The following is a 16269-nucleotide window of genomic DNA, read 5'->3' on the forward strand; positions in this document are numbered from 1 at the left end:
TGAATATATGTAGTAATGGTTGATTATTGCACTGAAAACTATTTGTGAATACTCTTTCAAATATTACTGTACCCAAGGCATCATTTGAAGAAGAATTCCCCAGTATGATACCACTCTAGAGTTTCTTGAGAATCAATCAATATGTGAATAAAATATTTGAATAATAAACCAACTAAATGGGTAGATTATTTTGTGTTTTCAAATCAACTACTAACATATCTCATTTTTATTTTGTGAAATATTCACTGGTATGTATACTTTTATTTCAGTGAAATGCATGTTGAAAATGGATTTTAATAAAATATATGAAAATATAGTGATGATATTTTCTCAGTGAAAGGACTAGTTATTTTGAGAGAACTTTTTTCTATTCTTTGAATCTAAAAGAATAGCTTGGATATATCTCCACAAGGCTGCACGTGGCTTAGCATCTGTGTATGTTCTACCGTTTAAGCAAATACAGGCTCACAGAAACAAAAAGTTAATTTTGGCTGGCGCTAATCCTCTACCTGTGGTGCTGGCACCCCGGGTTCTAGTCCCGATCGGGGCTCCGGATTCTGTCCCAGTTGCCCCTCTTCCAGTCCAGCTCTCTGCTGTGGCCCGGGAAGGCAGTGGAGGATGGCCCAGGTCCTTGGGTCCTGCACCCCATGGGAGACCAGGAGGAAGCACCTAGCTCCTGGCTTCAGATAGGTGCAGTGCGCCAGCCGCAATGTGCTGGCTGTAGCAGCCACTTGTGGGGTGAACCAATGGAAAAAGGAAGACCTTTCTGTCTCTCTCTCTCACTGTCTAACTCTGCCTGTCCAAAAAAAAAAAAAAAAAAAATTAAAGTTAATTGCATATTTTTACCTCTTCCCACTTGAATTCATGCTGTGTTCTCATTCATTTCCTTTGTGCCTGATTCCTGTTTGGTAAAGGCTTCCACTGAGACCCATCCCTTCCTCACTCTTCCTGTCTTCACTGTTTTCGCATTCTGTCCACGTAGAGGATAACCCATCGCTGAATTTACATGAGACATTGGTAGTGCCCTGCTTTCCCTCCTGACTTGTCCTGAAGGTTCCTGCTGTTTCTTTGGGCAGATTCCATCTCTGCTCTCTTTCTACCTGAGAACTTGCTTTGCTGAAGTTTCTGGATAATCACGTTAGGAATGTAAGGCCCACAGAAAAATCCTCAGTTAACAAGGGATGTGAGTTGGTGGTGGGACCTCCCAGCCAGTTTCCTGGGCTTTTCCAAGGAGTCTTCTGAGCTGACTTCAATGCAGTCTCTCAGAGGGTTCCCAGCAGCAGGGAACCAGTCTCCCACAGGCACAACCTACTAATTAGTGGCTTTTCTCCTTTTCCTGTCTCCCTGCTCTGCCCATTCAATATGCTTCCCATGATTCCTACCCAAATGAACAGCTGTGTCAGGACCCCCCTTTGGAGGCATTACTGTCGGAGATGAACATTTTTATTCACGTTCATTCTGTTCTGTTACCTCTTTGTGATTTTTCTAAGAATTTGGTTACTTTCTAAGATTTAAATCGCTTCTTTTCAAAGCATCACAGCTTAGAATATCCAAAACATAAGGTGACTAGCAGATTTCTGAAGTAGCTTCTACTGTAGTTTTTACAAATTTCATCAAAGTATGAGTAGAAAGCTAGACTCCCTGTTCAAAATTAAAAGCCCAAGATCCATCGATGGCCAAAGCCTAAAGGGTACATAGATGATTAGTATTGCATCCTGCATTCACGTTTTTATCCTCAGGTGTTGATCTTCATGCTTAACTATTATGTTAGGTGTTATTAAAAAAACAAAATAAAACTCCCAAGAAGCCATTGAATTCTGCTAAAATAATATTCTCTTCCTACAGAGTGTATTCTTAATAACCCAAGCTAAATCTTTGCATCACATGTCCAGAGGACCTTATGAGGATCTGAATCACTAAAATTTGTAGTTATCATGAATCCCAGTCTACACATTCAGGTTTGAAAAAACAATCTTTATTCATCATTTTGTGATTCAACTCTATTTTTCTACATCCCCCTATTCTGCGATCATTTCAGATATTTGATCTCAGTTTGGAGTTCCATTTTTGTTTAAATCCTAGGGCATGCCCTGTTGGACCACAGCCTGGAACATGAGGTGTGAATCTTTTGAAGATCCCCTTTGTGCTGGAACATACTAAGTTGGAATTTTGGTGGGGCCTACTTGCTTTTCTATTAGTTCTTCTGAAGTACCTGTTGCCCAGCTTAAGAAAACTTTTCTTGCATTTCCCGGAGGAGAGGATTTTCAAAGAGAATGGGAAGGAATCCCTTTCTAGCAGATATTTTGCAAGACATACTTGCTACATTCCAGTTATTAATGTTTAACAGTTTTAAAAATGGAAACTACAGTCTTGTCCCTTGCCTTCCTCTCCCTCTCCTTCAGTTCTTTCTCTTCCTGTCTTGCCATTCTGTCTCATCTCATCTCATCTCATCTCTCCCAGGACCAGTGATTCACATCTGTCTCTCCATCATCTGTCATGCATCCATCCATCCCATCAAGAATCTATCCACTCTGCCTGTCTTCCCTCAGACTTTTCCACCACAGAGCACAGCCAGCATGCCAGAGTGTTTGTATGCGTATCTTGTAGAGCGGAGTCAAGTCTCCGTGACAGCTATCATGATGGTTGTGCCTTCCATCATTAAGTGCTGGCTAATTACCAGTCTCACAGTCTGGCTGGCACCACAGTCATTTATAATCACTGTGTACATACAGGAAGTTTATAACTGGTGGTGTACTTGAAATAATTCTATGTAATTAGAACTTTGTCTGCCAATAATGATAAAACATGTTTAAAAATATGAGTTTGTTAAATAAATGTTGCATTTTCATTGAAGGATTTTTGGTTTATATATTTTACCTTTTTCTTTGATTTGATGAACGTCTCAAATAAAATGACAAATTGACCCATTAAGTGTTTCTATTATTCCAGTTCTAGTCTTCATGTTTAAATTCTTTATTACTTAAAAATGAGCTATGGTGATAACCTCTTTCGCATTCTGCTGTGAGAAATGAATGGGCACCTAGATTCTGTAAGTGTTATAGATCAGAGCATTTTCCTCATGTACTAAGACATATTATGACTTCCATGGACTTAACATGTTTTTCAAAACTCTTTACATAAGATAAAGTTCATAGAAAATACATATTATAAAAACAATAAGCATGGGTTTCAAAATTGTTGAACCAAAATGAGCTTATGGTTTTTTTTTTTTTTTTGAGCTTATGTTTTAATTCCATTTTTTTCTGTGAACTTGTTGAAGTACCCTCAGATGGCAGTGGAATAACTTATTCAATATAGGTTGTAGACATGTACTGAACACTAACTGGGTTATGTATATAGTTTAGTGAAATGAGCCTTATTTTTTTGATAAATTATTTGGCCATTTAAGGGAAGAAAAGTAAGCTTAGAATGCATACAGTCTGGATGGTTGGAAGCTTTAGGACACTGAGAAATTAGCATTATATTTCTTTAAAAGGTAATGCCATTTAAATGTGTTTCTGTGATATACGGGACCTCAGAAAGTCAAAATGATTTAAAATTTCTATAATAGGCAATCAGAACAACTATGTTTGACAATGATTACATATTTTATATAGTCATTCATTTATTCATTTTTCTATTAATTGATTTGTCTTACTGGTATTTTTTAATCACCCACTGTGTGCCAGGCTATCACAGTAGAAATAAAAACAGTGACAAAAGCAAACTTTGTTTTCAGTGCATGTTTTGTACTAGATACTATCATAAGGATGTTACACAAGATGAATCCTCTCAAAGAGTGGGTTCAGAAGTAAAAGTACCTGTCAGGCACACTAAGTTGTTAAATGGCAGAGTCAGGATTTGAACCAATGGTTCTGTATATGGAAGCCGTGCTTTTACCAGTTAACTATCACTTCCAGCTTTTGATACAATCCTAACAGACTACTTCTGACTGAAGAGCCATGTTGGTAGTCTAGTTAATAACATATAGTGTTACACGAAAGGAAAAATTGAAAGCCTGTAAGGAAGAGGTAACTAGTTCAGAATCTTTAATGTTGCACTGATATACCCACAACTTAGCACACAATCCACCACTATGAATCTTTAAAGTATTTTAATAACAGACAAAAATAGTCTTAGTTCTTTGCTATGTTTGTTTTTTCTCCAAGACATGATTTGTACTTAAACTTTCTGAATCCCTGCATCTCTGTGGTTCTTACAGAAATCTTTGTAGTTGTAAAAAGCTGATATTTTTGGAATCAAAATGGGATATTGTAACAAAAGATGACAGTGGTTTACATTTTGAAGGTTTAAAGCTAAAACATTTTGATTCTAAAAATATATATCTGAATATTCTTAAAGAGTTGAAATTGTTAACCATTTTGTGTTCTACTTAGGCTATTTTTAATTTCATGAACAATCACAGAAAATACATGGCATACTCAATAAAATTAACTTGAAAAGCATTCTGTGGTTTTAACTCTCTTTTTGGAAAACATATTTTAATAATGTGCTTTTGCTTTTGCTTAAGATTCTCTTGAATTTTTTTTTAAATAATGCTTAATAAAAAGCAACTCATCCTTATACCAATCAATGACAGGGAAAAATATTCCTTAATGTGGCTCTGATGTATTCTATAGTCCAAATATATGCAATTACTGGACTTTTAGGCCTTAGGCATTTTAATTTGGCTAAAATTTGGTATAAACCAATCAAGCTTTTTAAATATGCTATAAATGTTGAAATCTCTGTAATTGTATTTTAATGAAATACTTTTGTAAAATTATGGTCTTTACTTTAAAATGGGATTTCCTTTACCTCTTCATAATGATATATTAATAATTAAGAATATTATCTCTTTTCAGAGTACTTATTTAGCAATATTTTCTATCAGTACAACAGTATTAAATAACTCTTTGAGATACTCTTATACCATACTGTGTTGACTTTAGCATATTATTTCCACTACATGTACTTCCCAGCAGGTTTTAACCATAAATCTTTATAATTCAACTGAATACTTCAGAAAGGCTAATCCTATGACAGTTTTAATTTCCCAAATGCTTTTAAATGATGTTAGAAGAGCCAGCATGCAGCAGTAATGATTTAAAAAGTTATAAAAGAACCCCATGTCTTGTCCACAAAACCACAATACCATTTTTTCCCTCTTGTTCTCTTCTGAATTTTTTTTAAATAACAGGACAGAACCAAAAGGAGTCTAACTTTTATTCTGGGGAGAGCACTCACCAATTCTAAGCTGAGGTTAATATCTAAAAAAGTCAAGCAGTGCAATAGAGCAGTTTAAACATTTCTAATGTACACTGAATTCATACAATACAGTTCCAACATCGATGTAAGATATTTCTGAACGTGTGAACTCAGATTTCAGTTAAGTGCATTTGTCCCATTTTTATTTACAAATGCATTATTTAGGCTCACACTGAAGCATACAAAGGGAAAAAAGTGCCATATACGCATGTAGCTGTTGTGCAGTTTGTTTTAAATGTCTGATGAAACGCTGTAACACAAAAATCTTTATTGAATGGGTGTGTGTTTAACCTGAAATATTATAAGTAATTTATTTTGAATGGGGATTTTTATAATCCAACAATTAAAGTAATGGCAGACATGGTTTGTGGTCTGTGTTTCAGCTCTCATGTTTGTTTCCATCTAAGTTTTAAAGAAATTATTATGAGAATTGGTACCTAAACTTTGCAATGAAAGTGGTTAGAGATGAAGTATGACCATTTATTTAAATTAAATAATTTTGTTATTCTTTCAAGAACAAAAATCAAGTCTACTGTATGATAAAAGGCTATTCTGACTTAGGCCTTCATCTCTTAGTTATTTGAAGGTTGCAAAAAATGATTATTTCTCCTCAAATGATCAAAGACTAAAAAAGTGACTGTCTTTGCTGTGAAAACACAGTGACTAAACAGCTATAGTTTCTGTGTTGGGATTGACAGACACAAAAGGTGGCTGTCATCATTAAGCCAGTGAGAGGTGCTTTGTTTTACTTCACTCCCTCTTATTCTAATTTCAGACAGAGCAATAATAATAATTTTTAATCCCCCTTGTCAGGTGTAAAACTCTTAAGAGTTCCATCTATTTGTACCATTTGAATAAAATACAAATAATTAAATATTGTTTAAATTGGTGTAATACATGAGATTGTAGCAAAAAGAGCATATTTCATTTGCTTACAGGAATGCATATAAAGCAAGCTGCTGAATGTCAGTTGTAGTATATCTAAATAGGTGCATGTTCTTTTGTTTATGTTTTTTAGCATCTCCGTCAATTAAACTCTTGGTGGATGATCCTATAGTTGTAAATCCTGGAGAGGCCATAACATTAGTGTGTGTTACAACAGGAGGAGAGCCTGCACCTTCTCTCACCTGGGTTAGGTCCTTTGGGACCCTGCCTGAAAAGATTGTTTTGAATGGAGGGACTTTGACCATACCTGCCATCACCTCAGATGATGCTGGTACTTACAGCTGCATTGCCAATAACAACGTGGGGAACCCTGCAAAAAAGTCCACCAACATCATTGTGAGAGGTAAGTTTGCCAAGAGAACATTTCTAAGTCCTGTGTTAACCAGGCAAATCATGAACTTTTTTATATAATACGATTTCCTCAAGTATTGCATACTTATAGAAAAAATCATTTGAATGATAAGATAGTATCTAATTATTAATGGAGCCTCAAATTTCTAAATCTTAACTACAGTACCTTATATTTGCATTGAATAGTTTTTACAACATATACATATTGTTAGTGATATCATCGGATATATTTTATAATATGCTCCTACTAAAAAAAAATGCAACTTAGAACATAAGGCATTGTAACATACATTGTATATTAGTTTAGGAACTGGGTGAATTCATCAGTGTAATGTTTATGAAGCATTTATTGAAGCCCTGTTAAAATCAGGGCTTCCGATTGTAAAATCAGACAAGGACCTGTAAAACATTGGATTGCACTGAAAGATTCCATTGACAGGGAGTGAAAATGAAATATATTGATGGTCATATGGTATTTGAAAAGCATAAGCAATAAGTGTAGCATTTTTGGACATGAATTTCTAATGACTTTTGGCTAAGGTTGTTAGGGTTGTTGATGACATTTGTGCTAGTAGACTAGTACTGGAGTAAAGGTTTGACAGACCAAAACTTGAGGAAGACCTGGGGATGTTCAAGGAAGAAAAAACAAAATGTATGTGAGGAATGAAAGTAGGGCATGAGTCCCTAAGTCAACAATGAAGAGGAGATGTTGTCCATCCACTTTGAAGGAGGAGAAGAGGGTTCAAGGAGGATGGGCAGAGACCCTCTGGTTTCTCATCTCACATCACTGACATGGACTTGAGCTGCAGGTACGGTGTGGCCAATGATGCCTCTGAAGTTAAATAGACATCTGTATGCACTAGAACATGCAACTGGAAATTATTCATGATGGTGGATTGGGATGGAAACAAAAACATAATAGAATGTATCAAGAGAAGCAACTGTGATTGTGTGAGTATAGATTGTTGTAGTCTTGGTGAGCACAGTTATTAGTTATCATTCCAATTATTAGAAATATGCTGTTTGATAAAATAGATTTGATTCAAAATGCTGCAAGGTATTGCAATGTGAATCAAAGTACTCTGGATAATGTACTGTGTGCTACAAGATTGTAGGCAATGCAATATCAACTGCCAGTTGCATCATTATTTTATCTATTATAAAAAATAAAACATGCTGTCCCAATATTTTCTTATAAGATGGAATGTTATTGAGCCTTTTGAAATTTGTTTATACTTGAGTTTGCTTCAAACCACCTGTTAGCATATATAAAAAGTAAAATGAAACCAGATAAATTGATCTGATTTATCTAAACACTTCATAGTCAGAATTCAGCTTCTGAATATTTTCATTTCAAAGACTTTAATGAGCGTGGTTTTCTACAGAATATTTTTCTGTAAGTCATTAAGAGCATTTGCAACTCAGGCTTACAGAGAAGCATTGTCTGGGAAATTTTCTTCCAAGTCAGGTGACCACTGCTGTGCTTAAATCGTAGCAGCTGTAAGAGGGTAAGAATGTCAGATATCTTCTAATTTAGGAAATGTGAAATGAAAAAAATAAATATTTCAGACCAGTGAAATTTCATCTGCCTTTCAATTAACAAACCCCTACTGGACAAGTACCATATGCTCAGGACTCGCCAAATGTAAGTCATGCTCAGGTTAACCGTAAAGATCCCTTCCCTCAAAGGATTTTGCAATCTGCAAGGAAGATAGAAATGCAAAAAGAATTTTATATGGAAATAAATTCAAAGATAGGATTCATTAATGGAAGAATCTAATCTTCTTGTTTTAAATTGATGGACTGAGAGTCATTTTAAGCGTTGTCTCACTGAGTAACTGGATTCTTTTCTTCTACCCCACATTAAAAGTAAAAAGGAATCCAAAACTGTATGGCCTCCAGTGTCTATTTCTTTTTCGTTTGGTTTTCTAAGTACTTGCTTTTCCAAATAGCCATGAAATAATATATCAAATCTTGGTGCTATGATCGAATATGCTTTTATTCCTGAACCCAGGCAGGACTTTTAATCCTAGTGTGCTAAATTAATGGTAGGAAGAGAGTGCAAATTTAATCCAGTTCTGATGTTTAGGAGGTGGGCCTAGAAGGAGGTCATAAGGTTACCAGGGCCATATTCTTGGCAGGTAGATCACAACAGAGATTGGGTATGGAAGCCTGAGGTGGGCCTACCTGTTTTCACTGCTTCCTGGCTCAGTATGTGATCCTCCCTCTGTATGCATGCTTTGCATTTGCCATCTGCCACCCTATCAGAAGCCGATCTTGGACTTGAACTTCTAAAACAATGGGCTAAATAAATTTTGCTTTTTAAAAAATTACTTACCTTAGGTATTTCATTATAATTATGAAAAACTGATTAATACACTCAAAATGATTGTGAAATTAATTGAAGTATTGAAGTACCTATCCTTCTGCAGTATAGCTGCAATGTAGAACTTTTTGTTTCATTATTTTATCAAGGAGAGGAGCACACTAGGAAAAAATGATGGACTGAATCTAGTTTTGCAAAACAGGATCATTTGCAACACTGAATTCATGCACAACTGATAAAATGTCAGACATTAAATGTTTCTATTGCTCAGGTATCCTTTCTGAAAAACGAACTCAGAGCACAGCTAGAAGATGCTCAAAGATGATTTGTTCCTTTCTACCCCACCTATCAGTTTTCATCTGTGTCCTTACAAAGGAAAGTTTCACACTTTGACACAAATGCTCTAAAATAAATAAAACCCTAAAAATTCATTTCTCTGATCTATAATTTCTTTTTATGTCTTTAATTTCTCTGAAGTGTGAATCTGCATAATTGTATCATATCACAAGTGGGAATTCTCCACAGTGGCATCCATAACATCAAATTTATATACAATCTCACTAAATAGGGAACTAGCCTTCGAAAGGGGTCCTAGTTAAGCTGTGGGGAGAAAAAACTACTGCAGTTATATGAGTTTTCTGATTTATGTCCACAGAGGCCAAGAAATTCAGTTAAGGGAAATAGTTTTCTTTTTATTATATCAAAGAAATTGTTTTCCAGTCTTCTGAATTTGTAGACCTCTGCAGTGTCTTAGATTAACTGTATCATTGATACAGTCGAAATAGAACTCTAGGTTTATTTTCTCTCATTCTTTCCTGTAATTAAATCAGGATCTATAGATCAGGTTTCTGAGCAAGCAAAAGGATTTTTTTTGTTGTTCAGACAGTTCCTCTTCCTATTTGATAATGTCCATGTACAGTGCAGGAGTGTAGGATGCAGACAGAAATGAAACTCTCAAAGTATACTCAAACTCTTCATGTGACTTCAAAAGCATCAGTTGATTTCCCAGTCCCACGTTTGCTTTCCTGAACTCTCTGCTTTTGGGGCTGCAGTTAGATGGCATGTCATTCTTGTTTAAAGCTTTCTGCTGTTGTGATTCACTATAAATGCCTACCTTCCTCTTCTGTCATTAATTAAAATATTGTGTTGAGTGTGCATGGCAAGATATTACTCTTACTTGGGATCCCGTGGCCTCTTTGAATATCACACAGCACATACAGATCACAGACACATTAGGTCAGTGTTTTTGATGCATAATCCAAAATATTCACTATCTCTAAATCTGATTAAATGCAAAATTTCAGTCCCTCCTCAGTTTAGGTCCACATTAGATAGGACACCTGCAGAGGGAAAAGGAGAGGGAGGTGCTTGGTTCCTTTCCCTTCATCTGCCCATTCTCCACCCTCCTCTCTAGCTACCCCACCGCAAGCCTGACAGGTTCTGACCACCATGGCTTGGGGTGCTGTACAGACATCCTCTCTATAGGAAGCATTTTTCCTTATGTGATCCATTAGTGGACACTTAGGTTCCTCCACCTAAGAAATACACACACTTAGGTGGTGCAGGAAGCCTCCAGAGACAGAAGTCTCCCGAGAATCCCTGCATATGCCATGTTTCTCATCATCTACTGTACACCTACCCCTCTGCCCTGAGGCGTCTCTCTCTCCCTCCCTCCCTCCCTGTGTGTATGTGTGTGTGTGTCTCCTCACATGTCATACAGCCTAAGACGAGCCTGTGCTGCTTTCCTGTGAGACTCAGATCTGACTGTTGAAATGCGATGCTGACATGAACTCCATGAGCACACACAAGTTTCACGTGACTTCCTCTATCCTGTTGCTACCCTCATTTAGGTTTCTTCAAATATGAGTTAGAACCATTTCAGGGAAACCTTTCAGAATTCTAGTGGGTCCCATGGAAAGCTACTCAGTTGGGTTGACATTAAATATACAGGTTCTATTTTCCATATCTTGGATTTTGGAGTAGTTGCACCTAAGAGGTTTCTCAAAAAAATATCCTTCAAATCAAATTTGGTCTCTGACTTCTCTTTGGCCCTTCATTGTCTATAAAGTCTGACACTCTTCCGTTTCCTGTGAAAGTTCTGCAGGTCTGTTTTGCACTCTGGAATTCTTTGGGTTGGGGCTGACACTGGCATAGCTGGGTAAGCCGCCACCAGCAGCACCTGCATCCTATATGGGCACCAGTTCGAGTCCCAGCTGCTCCACTTCTGATCCAGCTTCCTGATGATTCACCTGGGGAAGCAGCAGATGATGACACAAGTGCTTGGGCCTCTGACCCCTCATGGGGAACCTGGAAGAAGCTCTTGGCTCCTGGCTTTGGCCTGGCCCAGCCCCCACTGTTGCAGCCATTTGGAGAGTGAACCAGTGGATGAGAGATCTTTCTCTCTCTCCCTCCCTCCTCTCTTTAACTGTGCCTTTTAAATAAATAAAATAAATTTAAATAGAAGAGAATTGTTTGGGTTACATTCTTGGACAAAACAGGGCCAGGAAAATCTATTTTACCATCTATTTTTCACAAAAATATAAAGAAAGATAGGGAGAAATTTAAAAATTTCTGTCTGGTATTTATGTATTAATTTTTTTTAAAGATTACTTATTTGAAAGGCAGAGTTACAGAGAGGTAGAGGCAGAGAGAGAAAGAGGTCTTCCATCCACTGGTTCACTCCCCAATGGCTGCAATGGTTGGAGCTGGGCTGATCTGAAGCCAAGAGCTGGGAGCTTCTTCCAGGTCTCTCCTGGGTTGGTCCTAGCCAAAGCCAAGAGCTTGGAATTCCATCTGCATCTGCCCTGTGGACGACAGGGGCCCAAGCACTTGGGCCATCTTCCACTGCTTTCCCAGGCCATTAGCAGAGTTGGATAGGAAGAGGACCAGCCAGGACTTGAACCAGCGCTCATATGAGATGCCAGCACTGCAGGCAGCATCTTCACCGCATGCCACAGCGCCAGCTCCCCTGGTATTTTTTAAATTAAGGTACTTCAGTAAGTCCTCCTTGTTCTATCTCAAAACATCCCTGAATCTAATCATATTCTTTCAGGTCAGTGTTACCATCCTTGCCCAGACCATCAATGCCTTTCTCTGGGTTGATTAGCATAGCCTTTTAGTTGACAGTCTTCCCACTTCAGCCTCTCTTTCCAGTGTTCAGACACTGTATAAGGTAAGGCAGTCCAGGCAGCACTGGTAAATAGACCTGTGCCTGTTATTACTACAAGAAGAAGAACTTCAGATCTTATTCGTGAGAGAGGATAGCGTGTTTCCGAGTTGATGATGGCGTTTTGTATGTCTCTGGTGTGCATGAGGGCACATGTGTGCATTTTGTATTCATTCTGGTATTTAAGCTGGTCATGTCTTTGCCATCTTCAATCTGTGGTTACTGAGCTGGTTTTCAATGTTGCCTCCATCCCTGTCGGCTGGAAGCAGGAAGGAGCTTGAATCAACAGACAGGCGACACTGTTATGGGCAGACGCCCCGTTAGTTCCAGTTATATTCTGTTGCTAGAACTTGGGAAAAGGACTACACTGACTAAGACAAGGAAATACATTTTTTTCTAAGCACTGGGGAATAAAAAGACATGGACTTTTTTCCACACCTAACCATCTTTGCTACATTCATGCTAAAGCCAACATAATTAAAGTCATCTCATTTTCCTGATCAAATTCCCCCATAGATTCTGTGCCACGCAGAATGGCATTAGAAGTCCGCATCATCAGAGCTGGTGTTGTGGTGTATTAGGTTAAGCCACCGCCTGCCGTGCCATGCTGGCATCCCGTATCACATGGCATTTTGAGTTCCAGCTGCTCTACTTCTGATCCAGCTCCATGTTAATAGGTCTGGAAAGCAGCAGCAGAAGACACAAATGCTTGGTCCCCTGTCGTCCACAGGGCAGATGCAGATGGAATTCCAGGCTCTTGGCTTTGGCCAGGACCAACCCCATCTGTTGGGGACCCTTGCAGAGTGAACCAGGGGAGGGAAGAGCCTTTTATCACTGTCTGTCTTTCTCTCTCTGGAACTTTGCCTTTCAAATAATATTTTTTAAATCTTTAGAAAGAAATTTTTCATCATGATCCCATAAGCCTCTTCTCCTTACTCACCCTGCTTTAGCCACATGATCCTTGTTCTTCACAACTCAGAACTTAGGCATTGCTGTTATTTCTGCCTAAAATGTTAATTCTCAAATAACACCCTCTCCACCTCTAATTCCCATGATTTATTGGTTCTTCTTATCACAAAGCCACTTGGAATTCTTTTGTACATATTTCCTTGTTTATTGTCTGTTGAGATTTTCGGAATAATGAATTTATGTGTCACCTTATTCAATTAGGTGTCCTTGGAGCCTAGGTTATTACCCCATGAACATTAGATGCTTGATAAGTATATGTAGAGTCATTATCTTTTGTAAATTCACTAACTTATGCTGGACATCCCCCTTTGCTATCTAAAGTATATATTAAATTCTGGTTAGCAAATTGGGATTTTTATTTGCATGTTAAGTCTTGTTATATCCCTTGTGTGATATGAGTAGCTCACTTAAAAGGCCACATTTTTTGATTATTCCCTATTGTTTAGCACCACCATCCAACAGTAGCTAATAGGAATAACAGTCTTTTGTTTTGCTCACACATATGAGATTTAAACGACTCAATTGAAAAAGCCAGGGGCTTTCAGACATTATAGTCAGAAGTGACTGGAGTTGAAATCATCTTCAAGTCTTTCTCAGTTGAAAAGAAAATCTGCTAAGTGGATTGAAAAACACAAAACAGCAGGGCTCCTCAGGCCGGTCTAGCTCCTGTGCTCGCTCTCGTTCTCTTTTCCTCTCTCTCTCTACCTGACCCTACCGCACCATTTCACTCCATTTGTTGATAGCAGCGCTCTGCATGGCAGCTTCATCTGTCGAAGGCTCCCAGGTGGAATATCTTAAGAACTGCATGGGCTCTGAGAACCTCACCTCTAAAGTCCTTCAACATCATTATTGCGTTTGAACTTCCAAGCAGTAGCAAGTCTGGCCTGCTTCCAGGAAGGGTGAAAAAGTTCTACTCACTGGTGGGAGAAATGTCAAACAATTTTCAGATGGTTTTCATGCCACCATGGTACTGTACTCCATAACTGCACTCTTTACGTCATGCTCCCACATTGCCTGACTGCTAATCTAGGCCTTCATTTTTCCCCTTCTCTGTTTTATCAACCCCTCTCTTGAACCCATGACACCTGCAAGGTGACACTATAAATGTGTTTGTTTTTTAATTTTAGAAATGTTTCAGCATATTTTCGATGACTGTGATCCCAGGTTCCTAGTATGGAGAAATAAAAAAAAGTCAATATTGAAATAGAGTTAACCTTTCTAGAAAGAAGTCAATATGTATTCAGTAGGGCATGATTTTACACTTCCCATCTGCACAGAAATATACTGTAATCTCCAAGAACATTATAACCTTCTCTTCTGAGAGGTGATGAATTACCTAACTCTAGTTTATCCACACGAAAGAACTGCATCTTTCAAATCTGAATTTTAATATTAAACATATTTGTTCTGAATTCATTTTACTGAAATATATCAAATATTAGCACTGCTAACATTTCAAAATGATCTCCTTTATGCTTATTTTAAAGAATCTCATAATTCTAAAATTGTATGCAGAACATTGTAGACTTTTGAATGTACCTTTTCTATTTAAATAATAGTAACAGCTCACATTGATGGAGCAGTTACTACATACCATGCTAGGAAGCATATGATACAAAATAATTGTCTAATCATATCAGCACATCATGTAGAAATAATATTTCCATTTTAAACAAATGTAAAACTGAAGAGAGAGAAGTTAAGTAACTTCCCCAAAATAAGCCTTCTATAAGAAACAGAGCAGTTGATTAGAAATAAATAAATAAAACACATTGTATGGTTCTTGGTCTACTAGCTAGAAACCCCTAGGTGGTTTTCAAAAGTTAGCCAGTTTTTAAAAGTATTTTAATTGCCTCCTAAATATTTAAACTGACCTAAGCTCTTTCTTCCTCTGTCCTCTCATTGCCAAAGACTGACTTGGGATCCCTTCTCTGTCATGATTAAATTCCCTTCATAGTTATGAAAAAAGGTACCTATCAATACTGAATATACACATATTTTTCCTAATTACACTGTTACCTTCCCAAATGTACAGCCACTGTTCATTGGAGGGAGTTCTGTATTTTTTGTTAATCAACATTTTTATTCTCATAGAAGTGAACAAACTTTTCTTTAAATTCTAACCAATATGGTATTTATCATGATTTTCTAAATAATATTGTAATTTGAAGAATGTGGCATGACTCTTTCACAGGCTGCCTTACAAATTATTGTACAAATGTTTTCAAGACTGTCTACTGGTTAGAAGGGATCAATGGTATCATTAAAGACAAAATATCTGCACGATTAAAGCATTTAACATAAGCAAAACATACAACAAGTAAAATATGGTTATAAATCTATGATCAGTATATGTTGAAAGGAATAAATCTTCATGCTGCTGATCTGAAAGTTAAGGTAATTGGCAGTTTTTCAGAAAGAATTGATCAAATTTTGTCTACAGTGCATTTCTGAATGGAAATTATTTGTGAATTACCTATGATAGGGTCAGTGCTGCTTTTCTCAGACACATAGAGTTATCACATTTAATTTACAGTCATCAGAAGTGCTATAATCTTTTATTTATTAAAACTATAGTGATAACAGCTGAAATTCACATTCCACCAAAGCAGAACTGTCTGGCGTGTGCAGGTGTCCCAATTACTCATGCAGATTAGCAACTCTATTTTTCTTTTCCCAACTTAATATTCGTGCTAATTACACCTTCCCAAAACACCACAGAGAATTTTAATATATTGTTTTGTAGCTCTGAAAAGCTTTCATTATTATTCTTCAAAAAATTAATCAGGACCATACAAAAATTATCAAATTCGGTAGTTCTCCTCTGAATAGAGATAGTTCAGCTTTCTTTTGTAAATAAACCCATCTTTGTTCATTGAAATAACATGAAGAATTATGGTGAAATACAATTTCAGGTAAAAGAATTTTGGCCTGGTTGTGGGATAATCTTACAAATACTTTTATCTAATGATAAACAGTTTAGTTATACATGTTTATTTTTCTAAAAAATTTCCCTGCTTAGCATTTACTGTAGCCAAAAGAGGATGGACCCATCGATAGCAGTGCTCTAAAAGTTAATGCAAGAAAAGAAGACTCTTATTCAAGCTTTTTTTTTTTTTCCAATTCTTTGATTGCTTTCAATCCAGGCACTCTGTAGTTTTTATTTTTTAATACCCTCCAGCTGTACAATGGTCCCCAAACAATGATGCTAACTCCCAAGTCAACATTTTCACCCCATTACTGT

At 37.1% G+C, this 16269-nt stretch overlaps 1 protein-coding gene across 1 annotated transcript in view; it reads left to right on the forward strand.

Annotated features, from left to right (window-relative positions):
• The window catches only part of MDGA2 (MAM domain containing glycosylphosphatidylinositol anchor 2), an 896755-nt gene that overhangs the window by 602608 nt on the left and 277878 nt on the right, over positions 1-16269 (forward strand). Inside the window, exon 6 of the mRNA XM_008269620.4 lies at positions 6287-6556. Within this exon, the coding sequence (XP_008267842.3) occupies positions 6287-6556 (270 nt within the window). The remainder of the gene's footprint in view (positions 1-6286; positions 6557-16269) is intronic.

Source organism: Oryctolagus cuniculus, chromosome 12, assembly GCF_964237555.1.
Source record: "Oryctolagus cuniculus chromosome 12, mOryCun1.1, whole genome shotgun sequence".
Lineage (NCBI taxonomy): Eukaryota > Metazoa > Chordata > Mammalia > Lagomorpha > Leporidae > Oryctolagus > Oryctolagus cuniculus.